Below are 21858 nucleotides of genomic sequence, written 5' to 3'. Positions count from 1 at the left end.
CAAAATCAAAAGGCAGAGAATAGACGGAGGCAGGAACAGTTAGAGGTGGTATTTACTGGTTTTCTGAACTACTCAAAATTTCTGCTACCGGTTCTCCAGAACTGGTCAGAACCTACTGAATACCACCCATACTGTGAAGTGGTATATACTCTAAGTCTAAGTGCTATTGCTATTCACTTCTTATGATATCACAAAATGATGAGACACTTGTCAATGAGCCAAACCACCTAATATATTTCACAGGACATTCATGTTGCCATACGCTACTCCCCATCCCCAACAGTTTTCAATAAAAAGTTAAAGTTGGAATCTAATATACTACCTAATATACACTGCTCAAAAAAAATAAAGGGAACACTCAAAGAACACAACCTAGATCTGAATGAATGAAATATTCTCATTGAAGACTTTGTTCTGTACAAAGTTGAATGTGCACAACAGCATGTGGAGTTGATTGTCAATCAGTGTTGCTTCCCAAGTGGACAGTTTGATTTCACAGACATTTGATTTACTTGGAGTTATATTGTGTTGTTTAAGTGTTCCTTTTAATTTTTTGAGCAGTGTATTTCACAGGACGTTCATGTTGCCATACACTACTCCCCATCCCCAACAGTTTTCAGTAAAAAGTTAACGTTGGAATCAGATTATCTTTATGGGTAAGAACAAAAATGACTTAAAAATTCAGTAAAAGATGGAAATCAAAAGTGAATGGAGAACATATCAAAATAAGGCAACATGCTGAAACCTTTGTGACCCTACAAACATCTTATTTGGTTTGCATTTTTTGGACTTCAAAATTAGGCACTCTCTCCTAGGACTGAAAAGAAAGAACAACTGCATCATTCTGGAACAGGGAATGTTTTCGTGTTATGATTAATGACATAGATTCCAGCTCCTGTCATCATTGATCCTTGGGGTGTGGGGTGCAGAGGACATTTCTGTGATATAATATCCGGTCCTACAAATAAAGCAAAGTAAGTCAGATCGTGTCCAGCCAGTTTCCTTTCTGCAATCAGTCTAAGCTGGGCACAGTGTCACAGCAATTATATCTTCATTCATTTCCATCTGAGATAACATTCAGTCAATGGAAGCCTTATGCCCACAGCAACTGCATCTGAAATGGTTCCAAAAGATAAAGGAGGGCGGAATTTAGAAAAGCCAGCTGGTCATTGCTAGTGTGAGTTTTACAGGTCATGTGAGGTGGCTATTTGGGATTTATCTGATGAAAGGTGTACTCAGTTATGAGCTATATTTATGCTGCCTTCCTCCAGCCCTTGATAAGTGACCTTTTCAGGAATAAATTGGGATCTCTGGCCAAGGCCTCTGATTGTGGACGTCATGAAAAAGCTTCAAACTGTTACCTAGTTTTTATTTAATGCTGTTGTAGAAGTCACTGCTACAGTAAAGTAAACTAGCCCAAATATCTTCTTTTTTTAAAAAAAAGTACTTTTAATTGAATTTTATACATTTTTTAAAAAGTGTACAAACACAACATATATCTCCGGGACCGCCTTCTGCTGCATGAATCCCAGCGACCAGTTAGGTCCCACAGAGTGGGCCTTCTCCGGGTCCCGTCAACTAAACAATGTCGTTTGGTGGGACCCAGGGGAAGAGCCTTCTCTGTGGTGGCCCCGGCCCTCTGGAACCAACTCCCCCCAGAGATTAGAATTGCCCCCACCCTCCTCGCCTTTCGTAAGCTTCTTAAACCCCACCTTTGCCATCAGGCATGGGGGAACTGAGATATTCTTTCCCCCTAGGCCTTTACAATTTATGCATGGTATGTTTGTATGTATGTTTGGTTTTATAATAAGGGGTTTTTTAAAGTTGTTTTAATATTGGATTGTTACATGCTGTTTTTTATCACTGTTGTTAGCCGCCCCGAGTCTACGGAGAGGGGCAGCATACAAATCCAATAAATAATAATAATAATAATAATAATAATAATAATAATAATAATAATATAAACAAACATCAATACAAATACAAATATTTTACAAGTAAGTTAACATCCAACCTTTTCTTTCTTATCTGTATACTATAAAATTATATATCTATACATATATTTTAATATCATACACATTTTCATTGTAAATCAGTTTCCCCTTTTCTTATCCATTTGTACCATAATGTCCAGATATCATAATAGTCTGGGGGGGGGGGGGAGAGAAGACTAGCCCAAATATCTTGACATTTAAAGGGCAAGGGGCACTGTTCCTTTTTTGACATCTGTCAGCTAAGGAACCAGCCCTGAGCTCGGCCTTCATTCTGACACAAGAGCCCAATCAGATTCAAACTCACTTCCAAACAAGTTTTAGACTGCAGCTTTCAATAATATCCTTTGCAATCGGTTTAGATTCCAAGCAGTAGAGGTTGGGTTACCTTTTGATTGATTTGGTGCAGTGAGGTGCAGCCAAGTAGAAAACAATTATGAATTCAATAGCATCATTTCCTATGCACACTGATGCAAAATTTCAGAGGACTACAGAGAAAAGCAACAATATTGATTAGGGAATTGCAAACTGTTAAGAATACTTTCGGGAACTGGGTACATCTAGTGTAACAAAAAGGACAAGGGGTGACATGATAGCCACTAAGGCAGCGGTCCCCAAACTACGGTCCGTGGGCCGAATGCAGCCCACTGAGGCCATTTATCCGGCCCACGGGTGAGTGACACAACACAGTGTTCCATCTAATTTTCTATGAATAAAATGTGGTATTTTGTTGGTAACTAATATCAATCATCAAAAAAGTTGCAAAAGGTTTTTTTTCTAATTTTGTCATCCAGTTACATTCATTTTCTTTTAATTAAATTTCCTCCTTAATGTTCCTTCAAAAAGTACACCAATTATATTTCTAACTTATTAACCATTATGCCAAAGTGCTTCCTTCTTTCTTTATACATTTTTCTATAAGCCAAGAAAACCTACAATCAGATGTCAACAAAAGAAAATTAAAAAAAAAACACAAACATATATGAATTTCAGACTTCTTCCCTCCCTCTAAATACTGTAGTATATTCCCATTTTGTTTTTTACTTTAAAATACGTTATGTGCAATGTGCATAGGGATTTGTTCATAGTTTTTTTTATAGTCTGGCCCTCCAACAGTCTAAGCTAAGGGACAGTGAACTGGCCCCCTGTGTAAAAAGTTTGGGGACCCCTGATCTAAGGGATATCACAAAGAGAGGGTCAACCTATTCTCTAAAGAACCTGAAGACAGGACGAAAAGCAATAGATAGAAACTAACCAAGGAGAGCTTAGAATGAAGAAGAAATTTCCCGATAGTTACAACACTTAATCAATGGAACAGCTTGCCTTCAGAAGTTGCGGGTGCTCAATCATGGGAAGTTTTTAAAAAAGGATTAGGCAGCCATTTTTCTCACATGGCAGGGTCCCCTGTTTGAGCAGTGGGTTGGACTAGAAGATGTCCAAGGTTCCCTCAGAGGTGAAATGCTACCAGTTCAGACCGGTTCGGAAGTACCAGTAGCAAAGGCCACAGGTGGTTTTTCAAACTGGTAGTGATGGTTATCTGGCCATGCCCCCGAACCAGTCCCCTGGTTACCACTCGCTCACCCTGCAAGCAGATGTGCCATAGCTGCACATGTGGTAGGACGTGAGTCCACACTAGAGAAGGGCTGCAGGAGATGCTGGAGCAAGTGTGCTACTCTCAGCTGCCTGCTGTTGCTCCTGGATGCCGCCCACCATCCACTCGCCTCCCTCCCCAGTCTGCGATGCCAGCCAGTCTGATGCCCAACAGTCCAATATGTGCACAGCAAACCTGGGATACTGTTTTCTGCCTTTGGGGCCTGGCTTGGCTTCCACGGGGCCTTTGGCTGACTGCCACCCACTTGCCTTCCCCTCCGCCTCAAGTCCTGAAGGGCAGGATAGGCTCTGCTGCCACTGCTGGTGCCAGAACTGTGACCATGCAGGAAAATTCCCTGGCATGGCACAGTACCCTGATGGTGGAGAGCCCAGACAAGCTCTGCCTCCACTGCTGAGAAAGAGAGGAAGAAAGAAGAAGGAAAGAAAGAAAGAGAAAGAAAGAAAGAGAAAGAAAGAAAGAAAGGAATGGGGGGGAGAGAGAGAGAGAGAGAAGAAAGAAAGAAAGAAAGAGAAAGAAAGAAAGAAGGAAAGAAAGAAAGAAAGAGAAAGAAAGAAAGAAAGGGAAAGAAAGGAATGGGGGGAGAGAGAGAGAGACAAGAAAGAAAGAAAGAAAGAAAGAAAGAAAGAAAGAAAAAGGAAGGAAGGAAGGAAGAAAAAAGAGAGAGAGAGAAAAAAAGAAAGAAAGAAAGAAAGAAAAAGAAAGAAAGAAAGAAAGAAAGAAAAACTTAAGATCACAATTGAGCCCAAAATTGTGGGTGCTAAGCAAGAGTGTTGTTAGGTGAATTTCACCAGATTTTACAAATACAGTCACGTCCACCCGGTCACATGACCACCAAGCAGTGATGGGCTACCAAAATTTTTACTGCCACACTGTGGGCGTGGTTTATGCATTTTGTTTCAACATCTTTCAGTGCAAATTGGGTGCTCTGGGGTGGAGCTTCAAATTTTGCTAGCAGAACTGCATTGCTGACAGTTCCTGTAGGAGCCCACCACTGCCAGCAAGTCACATGACCATCAAGCCACACCCACCTGAAGCCATACCCATTTGACCTCCAAGCCACGCCCACAGAATTGGTAGGGAAAATTGTTAGATTTTACCACTGGGTTCCTTCCAACTCTATTATTTTTTGCCTTCAGTAAGCCAAGCTGCAACTGTCTGGTGGCCTCTAGAACATATTGTCTGGCTGGTAAGCATTCATTTCTGAAGGTTCCCTGCATGCCACCGCATTGAGGAAAGAGATGTTTTTTTTCCACAGAATAAATTCTTTGCCTTTTGGCAGCAGGAACTAATATGCATATAGATCAAAGAGTGACTAGAGAGAGAATAATCCAGAATGAGGCAGAGATGTGAAAAGCTTTTTTCTGTGCCCTCCCATGTGGTTGACATTTGCATCACTAAGCAATGACATAACGGATGCTGCAAACAAACCCTCTTTATATTCTGGAGACTCTTAAGCTGTTTCTTCTTCATGTGGACAAGAATCGGCTGCTGCTGAAGGAAATTTGAATGCATTAATTTGCTCTAATTCCTGGAAACACAAATAGCAACAGCATATAAAAAGGCACAATTAAGATTAATCATTGCTAATTTGTAGAGATTTTTAATTTTGTTTTTGGAGTGTATTTCAGAAAAGAGAATTCACGGCAATATGCCAATAGCACTACAATTATATTGCCTTTACTTTCAAAGTAAAATTAGTGAAATTACTGAAGTCATTTCATTTGCTTGCAAAATGACATTTCATTTGCTTGCAAAATGACCCCAGAATAACAAATATACATAAAATTTTAAACGCATTTCAAATATTACGTAACTAAAAGACAACATTTGGGGGGGGGATAAAATTGTATCTTGAAAATTGAAATAAAGAAGGGGGAAGTTAAAAGAAAGAATTAAAAAAATAAATTAAAAAGAGCATTGATATGTGTATTCAAATAAATCTATCAATTCATATAATGTACAGTATGAAATATAAATATATTACTCATGATTATTAAAAACTGATGGGTGGGTGGAAACTCTCGCCACCACTGCTACAGGTCCACAGAACCGGACCAAACTGGGAGCGATCCAACACTGCTTTGGATGCCGAAATGGTAGCATTGCAATTACTTTTATATTGATTTCTTGAGTTGTATATGATACTGAAAGATAATAGCAATATTTCCACCAGGAAAGCTTCTAAATTATCTTTAGAGAAAGATTTTACACAAGATAGTTTGTTGTCAACTCAACAGTTACAAATGTTGACCATTATAAGAGCTACTTTATCAAAGGACTATCAGTAACAGCAACTATTTTTATTACAAAATATTCTTCAGGCCTCCACTTCTTTTAAACTCTGCCACTTATGGGACCTAGGAAAGCATGCCTGTTCAGTAGCCATCATTCCCGGGTCATAGAACAATATCCCCACACCAATTACCATAGACCCCAATTTGCTCACTTAAAAAAAAAATTAAGACCACACCATTTATTTACATCCAGAAGAGTGGAGTCCCATTTCTGTTATTTTATAATTGTGCTCGGTCGCCATTATGCTTTTAATGTTCTGTAGTTCTTTTGATTTATAGTTTTTTGTTGTATGCTGTCCAGAGCCACACTGTTTGAGTTGGCCAGCCCTATAAAATCCATTAAATAGGTAAATAAATAAAACTAGCCCCGTCATCTCCAGAAATAGCATTAAAGGGTTTAGGAATACAGGTCATATTTCTGTAGCTCAGTAATATTCCAATAGTGCAAGACTGAATGCCCAGTAAGATATGACTATAGCTAACCTACTCGCATCATTCAAGTATGGGGAAAAGACAGAAAAAGAAAAGAAGCAATAAGTATTTTGTGGGAATGACTGGAATCATGAAGGAAATAAGTAGTGATGGGCGAACCCAACTGTGTTTGGGTTCGGCAAGTTCGGCCGAATTTTACACAAAATTCGGCCGAACCCGAACCGAACCCGAACTCAAACCCGAACGGGGAATTCCTCCCATGAAGAGATTCTAGGGACGGAGCTTTGACGTCACCGGCAGGTTGCTAAGGACGCCAAGGTGATCACTTCCTGGATTCCATGGAATCCAGGAAGTGATCACCTTGGCGTCCTTAGCACCCTGCCGGTGAAGTCAAAGTTCCACCCCTGGAATCTCTTCATGGGAGGGATTCCCCAGCTCCTTCAAAGGGAGGTCTTCATGTAAAAATAAACATTGCTATTTTTACGAAAAAGGACACTACAGCGGCACTGCAAGCAAAGGGCGGTCCTTTCACGTAAAAATAAACATGTTATGTGATCACCTTGGCGTCCTGAGCAACCTGCCGGTGACGTCAAAGCTCCGAATGCCGAACACGACCCAGAACTTTGCCCGAACTTTCGGGTTCATGTTCGGCATACCAAACACCGCAAAATTCGGTACGGACCCGAATTGTGCGGGTTCAGTTCGCCCATCACTAGAAATAAGACCAATGAGGGGAGTAAAGCTCTTGGCACATATGGGATGCTAAATATATAAACAGAATGCCAACTTGGATATTAACAAATACAAGCAAAAGCAAATGCAGGAAATAATAGTGTGTTGTTACCGTATTTCCCCCAAAATAAGACCCTGTCTTATAATTTTTTGAATCCTGAAATAAATGCTTGGCCTTATTGCCAGGCACTCAAAAGCCTGATTGGGCTTATTATCAGGGGGTGTCTTATTTGGGGGGAAACAGGATAAATACCCCCACTTTTGAAATACATACTGTATTTTTCAGAGTATAAGATGCACCTTTTTCTTCCCTAAAAGAGGCTGAAAATACTCTTTTTTGAAGCTTTTCCCCCCCCTGCCCTAATGAGGCGCTAATGATCTTTCCAGCTCTTACTGGCTCGCAGGCTTCTTTTCATTGTTACTCTCTCCGAAGAAGGGTTTTTTCAGCCCTAAGACTTTGCAGGCTTTTTTCCCCATTGCTACTTGCTCTGAATAAGGTTTTTTAAAGCCCTAACCAGGGGATCAAATAATGTGCTGAAGCTGACCAGACTAAGGACACTAGCCAGATGAATGCTTGGTAGGCAGATATTTTTCTCCCTATTTTCCTCCCCCAAAACTAAAGTGTGTCTTATACTCCAAAAAATACAGTATTATAATTTCACATATTTTCAGATGTTTCTTTAAAGTTGAGTACAATAGAAAGTATGTTCTACGAAATCAGTTATATATGTTTCTTATAAATGAAGAAATGAAAATAACTGAAGCACTAAACTCAATAGTGATCACTATATGGATATAATAGCCAATTCTGAATCTGAAAGTTTTAAAGGTCACTTCCAAGAAACCAAATCAAATAGTCCTGTCTCTGCTCCCCAATGTCCCCACGCCATCCCCTCTGGGTGCTACAGAATGAACAGTTGTAGTATTCAAAACAACTTTTACAACGTAAACGTTTTGGGGCCGAGTGTCGTAGATTTTTCGTCTGTGCAAAATAGAAAATGGTTGGTACGTGCCTGTTTAAAAATATTTCCGCTCACATCAGTCTGACTTAATTCAGTCCTTTACGTATCACATACAGCTTTGTACACAAACACTCATGATTCAGACTCCATGGTTTATCTTAGGAAAGGACTTCAGAGAACTGTGTCTGTGTACCAAGGCAGGATCCTCCTTGTGTGATCCATAATAATGATGACATTTAGCAGATAGCATTCCTAAACACAGAATAATACCCCAGTGGATAATTAGCAAACTTTATGGGAAGCACAGTAAAATGTTTTCCTAACTAATCTCTGTTTACACAATGAAGGAATAATACAGAGCAAGAGAGAAACGCATCACCTTCAACTTTTCAGAAGAATAAGATCTCTTTCATTTTCTCTTCCTCAATTTTTCTTTTGAAATAGAAACAGTCACCTGCGTCAATGGTCTTCTCACTTTGGGGAGGATGTCAGAAAAGATGAGATAATGAGGAGTGATACAGATGTTCCCATATAAACACAGTTACAGTTACATTAAAAGTAAACTTTGACAATTAATTAATTTGTTATCTCCTGAACTCAGAGGCAGTTTTTGCAGTCACACTTACTGGTATATCTAGCTTTGATGGCAGGCAGATCTAGGGGCTTTAGAGGAAAACAAATTAGATTTTGCAAATGTGAGGTCTTCCCATTTAAATTAAGTTATAAATTTGGCCCAATTCTTTCTGGTATTGAAGTTATTCAGAAAGGATAATCCTCCAGCGTATGATTAGCAAATCAGCCTCCCCCTTCTCTTCTAATAGTTGCAAATATTAACTCTTTTTGCTTCTGGTCAGAAAATGCTAATGATATAAGCAGTGGTCCCCAACCTTTTTGGTTCCAGGAATCGGTTTCATGGAAGACATTTTTTCCATGGACCGGGAGGGTGATGGTTTAAGTTTCACTTCATTACCCGCTACTCATCTCCAGCTGTGGGTCCAAGGTTCCTAACAGGCCACGGACCATCGCCAGTCTATGGCTGAGGGGTTGGGGAACTCTAATGCAAGAAATGCTGGAATGTAATTGTTGTGGTTAGCTCTGGCCCAGCTCCTGCCCCAAGGACTGTGGATGTGGGGGAGACATCCACATGCTGCAGGCCTGTTTTGCCCCCGGTGGAATCTGCTGATGAAGGCTCCTATGACCAAGAAGACATGAGTGACAGGAAGGAGGAGAGTGTGGCAGACAGCTCAGAAGGAGATCAATTATCTAGCTCCTCCTTGGATTCAGAACAAGAGTTAATGATACAGCCATGCATGCGGAGAGCGATGCATAGGCAACAACAACTGAGAGATTATTATCAAAGAAAATGAGGCCACCTGTGGTTCGGTGGGGCTGTGGTAATTAGTGAGGCTGCTATAAATAGCAGCCTGTGGGTTTGGCCATTGTGGAGGATTATCTGATCGTTGTGTTTCATGACTGCTTTGCTGACTTTGATCTTTGTGTGCTGATTTTTCCTCGCTTTGAAACTAACCCAGAGCAAAGTGTGTTTCACTTTGTGAAAGAAGGACTGTGAATTGCCTCACAGCTGCAAGCTAAGTATCACAGAACTGATAAGGGACTTGTACAAATTACCAGTTTGTTTGGAGACGAGTGCTCTTTGCTATACAAAAAGAGTGCTCTGTTTATTTGCATTTTCGATATAAAGAACATTGTTTTGAATTTTCAAACGTGTGTGTGTCTGAAATTGTATCTGTGCATTTTTGGGAAGAGTAGTAGATCCTTGGAACAAACTTCCAGCAGACGTGGTAGATAAATCCACAGTAACTGAATTTAAACATGCCTGGGATAAACATATATCCATCCTAAGATAAAATACAGAAAATAGTATAAGGGCAGACTAGATGGACCAGGAGGTCTTTTTCTGCCGTCAGACTTCTATGTTTCTATGTTTCTACCAGAGAGCTCGACAGAACAGTAATTGTGAATAGTTCATGACATACAGGGAAAGTTGCATGTTTCCATGCAGAAATATCCTTATGCAATATCTTGATTGATTGATGTGTCATCGTCATTTTTGACTCCTTGCAACCACATGGATTTTCTGCATGATGTTCCATCTTTAACTTGTTCTTTTAAATCTCTCCATGTTACACTGCAGAAAATTAGCACCCACCCTTTTCCTAGGAGAATGAAATGTTTTAAGAAATATTTAAAAGGCAGAATATTATATTTCCCCTAAAAGAGAAATAGAAATCTTAAGGGAGACAGAAACTCAGAGCCACAGTTCCCTCCCCACAAGCAGATACTAAGCCGAGACCATCTTTTAGAAATGCGGAATTATTAATCTATTCAAGACAGGATATTTTGTACAAAGGCAAAGTTCGATAGAATGTTAGGATCTGCCCTCACTAAAGGCCCAAACCAGGAAAGCCATTAAGACACAATAGGAATGGCTCACCACCCTGTCAGAACACAAGCCTCTTCATTGCGTCACCCATTAGGCTTGAAACTTGATTCAGACAAACTGACCCCACAAGGCCACAGCAACCAATAGAATACATGCGCTTGCTGCAGGAACAGGAAGTTCAAGGGAAAGGCCGAAGAGAGGGTATAAATAACCCTCACTCTCCACTCCATGTGTTCAGCTACACCAGGACCTCAAATCCATCTGGTCCTTTCCATCAATAAACCATCTTTCTAATCAGCCTTCATGTTTCCAGGGTCTTTCTTCCCACTTTGAACTGAACTGGATGGATATTTCTTCCCACAACACCCAGTGCCATTATAAATAAGTCCATTCACCTTGCTGTGGCCATCCCTTTCCTTTCCCAGGGGGCTGGATCTTTGCAAGTGTCCAATGTACCATAATTTGAGGCTGGTCATTCTGTGCCTTAAATTAGAACTTGATTTGTTGTTGTCGTTTAGTTTAAAAATTGCATGAGAATATTGTTTCGCCCCGCTCTCCTTGGTCTTATCACTCGGGTTTCTAAGAGTTTTCAGAGCCACATTTTGCCAAAAGTATCCCACTGTAACAAATCTGAATTTCTCATGTGGCTTCCCCCCCCCCTTCCAATCAGGGCAGCCTCCAAAGCTGTTAATCCAGACCACAGTCACTCCTGCCCAAACAACATAGCATGGATAAACAATTTATAAACTAAGGGTAACCAATCTCGGCCACTTTAAGACTTGTGTTTTGCAGCTGCGTTACTTTTAAGACCATGATTATTAATTTCAGATGGTTATCCATTACCAGTGGGTTAAATCTGTTATTAATACATGCTGCATATTTCTTTTCATCTCAAGCAGATTTTTGTCCCTTTGAAAGAAATGCTAAATCCAGTCTGCTTGCCAAAGGGTAGATTTCTCTCTTGGTTGCACGTGCTATCTCATACACACACCCCTATGGAAACCGTATACCTGAGTCATTTTCTATTTCTGTATGGCTGGAGAGATTGCCCAGTACTCAAACACAAAGACTCTGGTATGTCCATAATCAGGTATGCTGTTCTGAAAGCCAATCTGTCATTAAGTACCTTTATAATCTCCAGAACAATCTTTGCCAGAGACTGCAAACACAATAATCGGTCATTGCAGTTAGGTTTCCTGCATAACTGATAAGGAATGGGGTCTGCCAATAAGATGAAAGCTGTGCCAGCTGACTTGGGAAGGAGTCAATATTAACTTTCCTTGAATGTACACAGCAGTAAAATATGTGTCAACACGAGACCATTATTTAATTTCTGTATCTGGGAGGATAAAATGTCACATACTTCATAAGACTCCTAAACACTTTTTAAAAATCCAGAAAAAAATAACCCTTTCCTTTAAAAAGTGATATCCAGCTATAGCTACATGACTATAGCTAGTCATCAACTTACAACTACAACTAAGACCAACATTTTGTTACTTCTTTGTTGGGAAAGACGCACCCGGTGTTCCATGCAAGCTTGCTACTTCCTGTACATATATCTCCCTTGCAAGGCCCTGATCTTATGCCACCGGGCCCTACAAACATAAAGGAGGAGGAGCATTATGAGGTTGAAGACATTATGAATTCCAGTTGCATCGAGGCTGTCTTCAGTATCTGGCTATTGTATCAGTATTGTGTGATAGAGAAAAATTATTTTCTCTATCACACAATACTAGGACGAGGGGGCACTCCCTAAAAGTCATAGGTAAGAAAGTGAGGAGAAATAAAGGGAAATATTGCTTCACCCAGAGGGTTGTGGGTTTATGGAATTCACTTCCAGAAGAGGCCGTGACAGCTGTCAGCCTGGATAGCTTCAAGGCAGGATTAGACAGATTCATGGATGCCAAGTGTATCGGTGGTTATTGAAACTAATGTCCATGTGCCGCCTCTATGTTGGTTGAGGCAGGCAGGATTCCCTTGCGTACCATTTGTTGGGGGTCAGGGGAAAGGGAGGGTTTTGCCTTCTCTTTCTGCTCAAGATCCCCATGAACAATTGGTGGGCCAATGTGTGACACAGAATGCTGGACTCGATGGGCTTTGGCCTGATTCAGCATGGCTCTTCTTATGTTCTTATGTTCTATGTGGAAAGGTTATCCATACTTGGATTCATCATGGCCAGTCTTGACTGCAGGAACGGTCTCTGAGAAGCCAAAACATGGAGTTGGGGGAGGCCCAGGGAGCAGTAATGGGCTACATGGGGGGGGGGATGACACACAGTGGGAGTAGTAGGTTTATGTACTATTTATTGAATACTTAATTGTTTTTTATTGTCCTTCCTTCTCTAGTGCCTTAGTATGGTCCCTATTTACTTTTAAAATAGGAAATAATTAAATAGTATGTTTTAACCCACAAACACTTTAATCATTTTAATCATTATCTAGAACTGAACTTTTATAGCAATGAAAGAAAATTGAGCTACTTGCCTAATCCGTTATCATACTGAACCTTGTGGGTTCAGTACAAAACCTTAAAATGTTACTGTGCTCCTCAACAAATAATGCTGTCTCTCATTTGTCCCTTTTGTGGCTATTCAAATAATGTGACTTAATCCACTAAAAAAAGAATCCAAGCACCTATTTGAAAACTTATCTTGGTCGGTAAGCCACTTCCACCCAGTCTCATGACCTTTAAGCCACCCCGGTCACATGATTGTCAAGCCACTCCCACCTGGTCACATGGCCGGCAAGCTACTCCTACCTGGTCATATGACCATCAAGCCACACCCACACAATAAGCCACGCCAGTGTGGTAGTAAAATTTTTTGCAGCCCTTTACTGCCAGGGAGGTGTGTATTCAAGCCTGGTTTCCCCCAATACCCTCTGCAGTTGGGCCCAGACATCAGACTTAGGAGCCTGAAAGCTGGCTGGGATAATCATTTCCCTTATCCAACATTTGGCTTCCCAGTGCAGTGGAATAACTCCACTCGTCCTATGACACCCTCCTCTCCCTCCACTGGGAGAAATGGTCCTTAGTCAGGGTTAACACTGGAGGTGGGCTCTCATAATCTTCTGGCCACCAACCCCTTATATCCTTTGCATGCCTCCCATTTTGAGTTGAGTCTATGCCCGTGCCCACTGCATCACACACCGCCGTTCATGGCCAACCGTTCCTTGGGCCTCACCATTGGTGCAGCAGACCCCTCCATGCCAGAGGGCAGTAGTGGGTTGCCACCGGAACGGTAAAGGACACTGCACCAGTAGCAAAAGTTGAGTTGTGCGCGCAGCTTTGGATGTACCAGTGTGTTTTTGCTTCTGTGCATGAGCAGGAAGCAAAGTCTTGTGAGGGGATGCGCGTATGAGATTTTGGTGTTTGATTAACATCAAATAGTGGAAATCAAAGACTGAAGTATAACATTATTCTCTTAAATTTAACATTCAGTAGCTGTGCAGTCTGCTTCCTGTTTCATTATACAAATAAGACTGAAAAAAGTTGAGTGGGGCTGGAATATTTTTATGAGGCTCTACTATGTATTTCTGAGATCCTTAAATTTCGCTTTATAGAGTTTCTGCTTGGTTTTATTTTATTTATACAATTATATTCCAACCAGGTAATGAAGCCCACACAAAATATTTACATATTAAACTCTAGACTCATAGTTTCTTGTATCAGGCAAATTAAAATAAGTTCAGTGCATAAGTGATAAACAGATGGATATGTTATTTCTTTCTTTTGCTCAAACTGGAAAGTGCAAGAAATTTATAAATTTGTTTTGAGGCTCGTGACATCTAGAACCTATTGGTTTGACTTTACTTTACAAGATTCCAGTTTGTTGAAACATACGTTTGCTTGAGTCTTTTTGAAAGTTGATCTAATTATCATATAGTCAGACATTCCATCATTCTGGACTGTTCAAATTGCTCTCTCCAGCCATTGTACTGTATATATTTGCCCTTTGAAGTTCTTCATTTATATACTTTACCAAGCTTAACTGTCTTGTTTTAGCAGCAATATAAATCTTTGATGCCAGTCAAGTAACACTTTCATCTGACTTAAAACATGTTGAGTTTTCTAAAACAAACAAACAAAAAAGGATCTGGTTTAATTATTATATGACATAATTTGTCCTGTGACTGACAGTAGCATAGCAATAATTAAGAAATTAATTAGTTTTATTCAACTATTCTAAATTATGCTTTCCACTGCCACATGGATGGTGGCCTTGAAAGCTATAAAGAAGACAGAGAAGCTGCAAAGTCTATTTTTCTATTAAATTATATGTCCTCCAATATTTCCAATATTTGAGGTCCCACAGAGTTGGCCTTCTCTGTGGCAGCCCTGCCCTCTGGAACCAACTCCTCCCAGAGATTAGGACTGCCCCCATTCTCCTTGCCTTTCGTAAACCTTTGAAAACCCACCTATGTTGACAGGCATGGGGAAATTAATATACCCCTTGGCTAGTGGAAGTGATGTGCCGGTGCCTGGAGGCTGTTGGGGCCTGGATGGGTGTCAACAAACTCAAACTCAACCCAGACAAGACGGAGTGGCTGTGGGTTTTGCCTCCCAAGGACAATTCTATCTGTCCGTCCATTACCCTGGGGGGGGAATTATTGACCCCCTCAGAGAGGGTCCGCAACTTGGGCGTCCTCCTCGATCCACAGCTCACATTAGAAAAACACCTTTCAGCTGTGGCGAGGGGGGCGTTTGCCCAGGTTCGCCTGGTGCGCCAGTTGCGGCCCTATTTGGACCGGGAGTCATTGCTCACAGTCACTCATGCCCTCATCACCTCGAGGCTCGACTACTGTAACGCTCTCTACATGGGGCTACCTTTGAAAATTGTTCGGAAACTTCAGATCGTGCAGAATGCAGCTGCGAGAGCAATCATGGGCTTCTCCAAGTATGCCCATATCACTCCAACACTCCGCAGTCTGCATTGGCTGCCGATCAGTTTCCGGTCACAATTCAAAGTGTTGGTTATGACCTATAAAGCCCTTCATGGCACCGGACCAGAATATCTTCGGGACCACCTCCTGCCGCACGAATCCCAGCGACTGGTTAGGTCCCACAGAGTTGGCCTTCTCCGGGTCCTGTCGACTAAACAATGTCATCTGGCGGGACCCAGGGGAAGAGCCTTCTCTGTGGGGGCCCCGACCCTCTGGAACCAGCTCCCCCCTGAGATTAGTAAACTCCTTAAGACCCACCTTTGCCGTCAGGCATGGGGGAACTAAAACACCTCCCCCTTGCCCATGTTGTTTTGTTGATTGATTGACTGTGTGCCTGTTTTTTATATATACTGTTTTTATGAGATTATTAATTTAAATTGTAACTAGATGGGTGGGCATTGGATTTGGTATTATGTACTGTACTGTTTTTTATTATTGTTGTGAGCCGCCCCGAGTTTGCGGAGAGGGGCGGCATATAAATCCAATAAACCTAAACCTAAACCTATTATGATTTATGTATGGTTTGTTTTGGCTGTATGATTACTGTTTATAAGGGTTTAAAACTGTTTTTTAACAATTGGATTTGTATAATATGTATTGTTTTTGTTGTGAGCTGCTCTGAGTCCTCGGAGAGGGGCGGCATACAAATCTAATATATCATCATCATCATCATTGAGGCTGTCACAGAGAAGAGGCAACCTATTCTCCAAAGTACCTGTGGGCAGGACACAAATAATGGATGGAAACTTATCGTGGAGAAATCCAACCTAAAACTAAGGAGAAATTTTCTGACAATGAAAACAATTAATCAGTGGAACGCCTTGCCTCCAAAAGTTGTGGGTGCTACATCACTGGAGGTTTCCAAGAAGAATTTGGACAGCCATTTGTCTAGAGTGGTATATGGTCTCCTGCTTGAGCAGGAGGTTGGATTAAAAGACCTCCAAGCTCCTTTCCAATACTGTTATTCTGTTAAAAATCTCTCCACTGGAACAAGGAATCAAGGAAATCATTTATGTTACAGCAGCATTGAACATCCAAAATATGCAAAGACTTAGAATGTCAATCGTTGTCACCAATGCTAAGACAGATTCCCACAAACGGTGTGGGGAACTGATTCAATCTTCTTCAACCATGGTGCCTTTCAGAAGTATTGAATTAAATTCCCATAATTCTAAAAGCCGTGAAAAGAAATATTGTTTGCCAAGTTGTTACCCAACACTTTCCTTTAGGGTCCGAACTTCCTTCTTCCTATTTATAATTGGCATTTGGCATTTCATTGTTTGTTTTGCATTAGCGCATGTAATGTAAAATGTAAACACAAGTCTGTTTTATGCTAAATAAAGATCAGCAGAAATATTTATCAGAACCAAATGAAACAGGAATTTTTCAGTTACAGTAAAATCATATGCAAAGGGTTGAGCCACATAAAGTGCAAATAAACCATGTTTAATCTTACTAAATAAGCCAATGTTTCCTCAAGACAATAAGCTATCAACAGGGACTATGTTCTCAGAACATGCTAAACCAAAATTAAACATACCACAGTATAGCTATTGTGTGATGTGTCAATTCAACCGAAATATGTTTATAAGGACCTATCAAGGATAATCAAGGTCCCCGGAGAAGGGTGGCATACAAGTCTAATAAATAATACTAATACTAATAATACTAATACTAATACTACTACTACTAATAATAATAATAATAATAATAACAACAACAACAACAACAACAACAACAACAGGAATCTGCTCTAGTATGAAGCAGAATTAGCTTCAAGATAAGTTTGAAATCTTGGGCTGGCTCTAAATTGCACAGCTCTAAATAAGTTCAAATAAATAAATTCAGTTCAATAATGTTGAGTTTATTAATTAATATTGAGAATTGCAGGCTTAATCTCCCCCCTCCCATGCAACTGAATTAAGAGCTCAGAGTATAGCCCTAAAATAAATGCATGTCATGTATATAGTGGATTCACGTGAAAATGATCACCTTAACCCAGTGATGGTTAACCTTTTTTTCCTCGAGTGCTGAAAGAGTGTGGATGTGTGCTATCGCACTTGCGCAAGTGCCCACATCCATAATTCAATGCCTGGGGAGGGCGAAAATAGCTTCCCCATCCCCAGAGGCCCTCTGGAGGCTGGAAATGGCCTGTTTCCTAACTTGTGGGCCCAGTAGGCTCATGTTTTGCCCTCTCCACGCTCCAAAGGCTTCCCTGGAGCTTGGGGAGGGTAAAAATACCCTCCCTACCCTCCTGGATGCACTCTGGAAGCCAAAAAAAATGCCCTCCCAAAATCTCTGTGCAAGCCAAAAATCAGCTGGCAGCACACAGCTCACGTGTCAGCAGATATGGCTCCACGTGCCACCTGTGGCACCCATGCCACAGGTTCACCATCGCTGCCTTAACCCATTTGCAGAATGAAATTCAGATATTCTCTTTCCCCAATTGTAATCTGAGGTAAGTCACAGATTCTTCTATAGATAGTACTTATTTGGTAAGCCCAATCGGGATCACAGCTGTCTTTACTGGCCTTGCTTCAGTTTTCCTTTGCTTTACAGGCCTGTGAAGTTTCTAATTGGGAAGACTGGTCGTAAAGGTGTTTTTTTTTTAATCGCCATCTTAACTTCAGTCATTTACTTGTTTTGTTTCCTTTCCCCACTCAAAAAAGAAGAAAGCTTTTAAGGGCAAAAACATAAGGAAAAGGGGCATCTGACTGTGCTCCTACCCAGTGATGGACTCCTATGGGTACGGTCAGATACACAGTACCAGTAGCAAAATTTTGATATCCCCCCCCCCTTCTGGGCATGTTTTTCCTATCACAGTAAATGAGGTTGAATGTGTATAATTTTAGAAGAGCTGTGCGTGCGTGTGTGTACATACACTTTATATAGTAGATAATCAGGGGTGGGCTACTGCCCGGATGGGGAGGAATGCAGTGGAGTAGCAAAAATGGAGCTCCACCCCAGAACACCCAATTTGCACTGAAATATGTTAAAACAAAATGCATAAGCCACGCCCACAGTGTGGTAGTAAAAAATCTGGTAGCCCATCACTGCTCCTACCTAAGTATTCATTACACAGTAGTTCCATTTATTTCTTCTCTATTTGCAGTGTTGCTGTTCCTTGCTATGTTGCAGTAGCTGGATACCTTGCCTGTGCTTTGATGGGCCTTCTTTGTATCCCTTCCCAGACAAAGCCACAGTCCAAGAGAAATGAAGCACAACGAGGTGAGTTCCTGCTACATCTGAGCTTTAAGAAGGGAGGGGGGAACCCGGAGGGGGGAAAGCCACATTTCCCCTGCTACCGGTTCTGTTTATTGTTTATTTATTGGATTTGTATGCTGCCCCTCTCCGCAGACTCGGGGCGACTAACAACAATGATAAAAAACAACATGTAACAATCCAATTTAATAAAACAATTAAAAACCCTTATTATAAAAACCAAACATACATACATACATACAAACATACCATACATAACTTGTAATGGCCTAGGGGAAGGAATATCCTAACTCCCCCATGCCTGGCGACAAAGGTGGGTCTTGAGTAATTTGCAAAAGACAAGGAGGGTGGGGGCCGTTCTAATCTCTGGGGGGAGTTGATTCCAGAGGGCCGGGGCCACCACAGAGAAGGCGCTTCCACTGGGGCCTGCCAAACAACATTGTTTGGTCGACGGGACCCGGAGAAGGCCAACTCTGTGGGACCTTATCGGCCGCTGGGATTCGTGCAGTAGAAGACAGTTCCGGATGTACTCTGTGGGCATGGCTTGGTGGCAGGGGTAGGATACTGCAAAATCTCCATTCCCACCTCACTCCTGGGGGAAGGATACTGCAAAATCTATAAAGCCCTTTAAAGCCCTACATGGCATTGGACCAGATTAACTCCGGGACCTCCTTCTGACGCACGAGTCCCAGAGACTGGTTAGGTCCCACAGAGTCAGACTTCTCCAGGTCCGGTCAAATAAACAATGTCATTTGGCAGGACCTAGGGGAAGAGCCTTCTCTGTGGGGGCCCTGGCCCCTGCCCTCTGGAATCAGCTCCCCCCAGAGCTTCACACTGCCCCCACCCTCCTCGACTTCCGTAAAAGTTTAAAGACCTATCTGTGCCATCAGGCTTGGGGCCATTAGACCCTAGACCCCTGGCCGACGAGTGTAGCATGTCTTGCTGGGTGGATGGGAATGAATGATTTTAAACGTTATTAGAGTTTTTAAAGATTTTAGTTATATTAATTCTATTTTTTAGATATGCATATTGTATATTGTTTTGATATGTTGTGAGCCACCCCGAGTCCTTGGATAGGGGCTGTTAGATCCTTGCCAGAGCCGCCGAGCAGCTGAGAAGCTTGGCGGCGGCTGCGGTTGCAAATGGTGCCACGAATTGAGAGGCTCAGCGGCGGTGCTGGCGGTGACAGTGGCTAGGGAAACCCGAGGCAGCAGCGGTGGCTGAGAGAAGTCCCTAGTTACCTTATCTCTTGTGGTGACGTTTCCTCATCGCCTTGCCAGAATGAACGACTACAATCTTGGAGTAAGTAGCGGTTCTTTATTTGAACAGGAGGTAACGGTTTACAGAACAAAACAAGACAACAACAAAAACAATATGGCCGTGCCTGGCAGCTATATATATCCCGGGCTGCCAGGCTGAGCCAACCAATCACCTTGCAGTATTTTCCCGCCCAAGGAATATGGGGCGGGTACAAGGCCTAACTGTCCTCTGGACACAACAGGGGCGGCATACAAATCCAATTAATTAATTAATTAATTAATTAATTAATTAATTAATTAATTAATTAATTAATTGATAAAATCTCCATTCCCACTCAGCTCCAGGGAAAGGATACTGCAAAATCTCCATTCCCTCCCCACTCCAGGAGAAGGATACCACAAAGCAAATGCCAATTTTAAGCATCTTCTTTTATTTTGAAGAATTTATCAAATGCCCTTAGCATCCATTAGAAATAAAAAGAGAGGAAGGATACAACATTATTTGGTTTGGTACTATATCCATCTGCCCAGAAGAAAACACATAATAACCTAGACTGGATCTGGGTTTTTTCCTAATGAATAGAAGGATCTGATTATTCCCATGTGCAATGGTAGCCATTTTATGTCTGGAAAAACTTGCCTATTGCAGCCATTGTCTGAAAAATATTTTATCTTATTTTTCCTTCCCTAGGAACTTCCAAGTCTAGTAGTGTTTTTAGCTTTCAAGAAATTATTCGACTGTTGACACTTCCGGGAGTAATGGATGTTTTCTTAATTAAAGTCCTTTCTGTATTTCCTACAGGTAAGTGTTCTATGATATTTTTTGGGGGGTGGGGTGGGGTATAATACCTTTCAGTCAGATATGATTTGAGGGCTAGGGAAGTAAGTTACTAAAATACTTTTATTTAGGTGCAAATCATATAATGTGACATAGCTACTGGGACATTTAACACATAATGCTTTGCCCTCTAGGCAATTGCTTTGAGATTATAACTAAGATTTCCTATACCATACCTTTCTTAGCTAGGTGCCATCTGCCAGTGTGACCCATTAGAATACAGTACTTTTGGTTTTGAGGAATGAAATTGAACTGTAGTTTGAAGAAGAGGAATGAGGAAGAGAACCATTTCCCCTTGGGCCTTGTTAGGAGAAATGAGAACTGCAGTGACTCTGTATTGTATGGTCCACCATACAATTTGGTTACTATTGAAATTTTAGCTTGTTTTCCATTTGGAAGTCCTAAGTTTAGTTTCTGTAGTAGAGCATTAGGATGAGGCAGGAATATTTAAGTAAGCAAAGGAGGCAGACATTCTTAAATCCTGGGAAGAGAATGAGGTTAAGCACAATCTCACACTACTTACCAGAGTTTACAAAACTTTCACCAAACCCTTCATAGAATACAGCTCATCTGTTTGGAACCCATACCTCATTTCTGACATTAACACCCTCGAAAATGTCCAAAGATACTTCACCAGAAGAGCCCTTCACTCCTCTGCCTGTAACAGAATACTTTACAAAACTAAACTTACAATCCTGGGTCTTGAAAGCTTAGAACTATGATGCCTTAAACATGATCTAAGTATTGCCCTCAACATCATATGCTGCAATGTCCTGCCTGTCAAAGACTACTTCAGCTTCAACCACAACTACACAAGAGCACACAACAGATTTAAGCTTAATATTAATCGCTCCAAACTTGACTGTAAAAAATACGACTTTAGTAATCGGGTTGTCGAAGTATGGAACTCATTACCGGGCTCTGTAGTATCATCCCCTAACCCCCAACATTTTACCCTTAGACTATCCACGGTTGACCTCTCCAGATTCCTAAGAGGTCAGTAAGGGGCGTGCATAAGCACACTAGAGTGCCTTCCATCCCCTGTCCTATAGTCTCTCCTATATCTCCTATATCTTCTCTGCTATATCCTCTATAACCTTCATTGTGTATTATTGTGTATTGGACAAAAGAAATAAATAAAATAAAAATCAGATTTTGCAAGTATAATG

At 41.3% G+C, this 21858-nt stretch overlaps 1 protein-coding gene across 2 annotated transcripts in view; it reads left to right on the top strand.

The window, feature by feature from the left end:
- Positions 1-21858, top strand: part of SLC22A18 (solute carrier family 22 member 18) — a 96968-nt gene that overhangs the window by 30642 nt on the left and 44468 nt on the right. For both annotated transcript variants that reach the window (XM_070764659.1, XM_070764669.1), the window contains exons 5-6: positions 18483-18598; positions 20543-20653. In XM_070764659.1, the coding sequence (XP_070620760.1) occupies positions 18483-18598; positions 20543-20653 (227 nt within the window). The remainder of the gene's footprint in view (positions 1-18482; positions 18599-20542; positions 20654-21858) is intronic.

This window comes from Erythrolamprus reginae, chromosome 1 (assembly GCF_031021105.1).
Source record: "Erythrolamprus reginae isolate rEryReg1 chromosome 1, rEryReg1.hap1, whole genome shotgun sequence".
Classification (NCBI taxonomy): Eukaryota; Metazoa; Chordata; class Lepidosauria; order Squamata; family Dipsadidae; genus Erythrolamprus; species Erythrolamprus reginae.
Note: the sequence above shows the minus strand (reverse complement) of the source record. Positions and strands in the feature narration are given on the sequence as shown.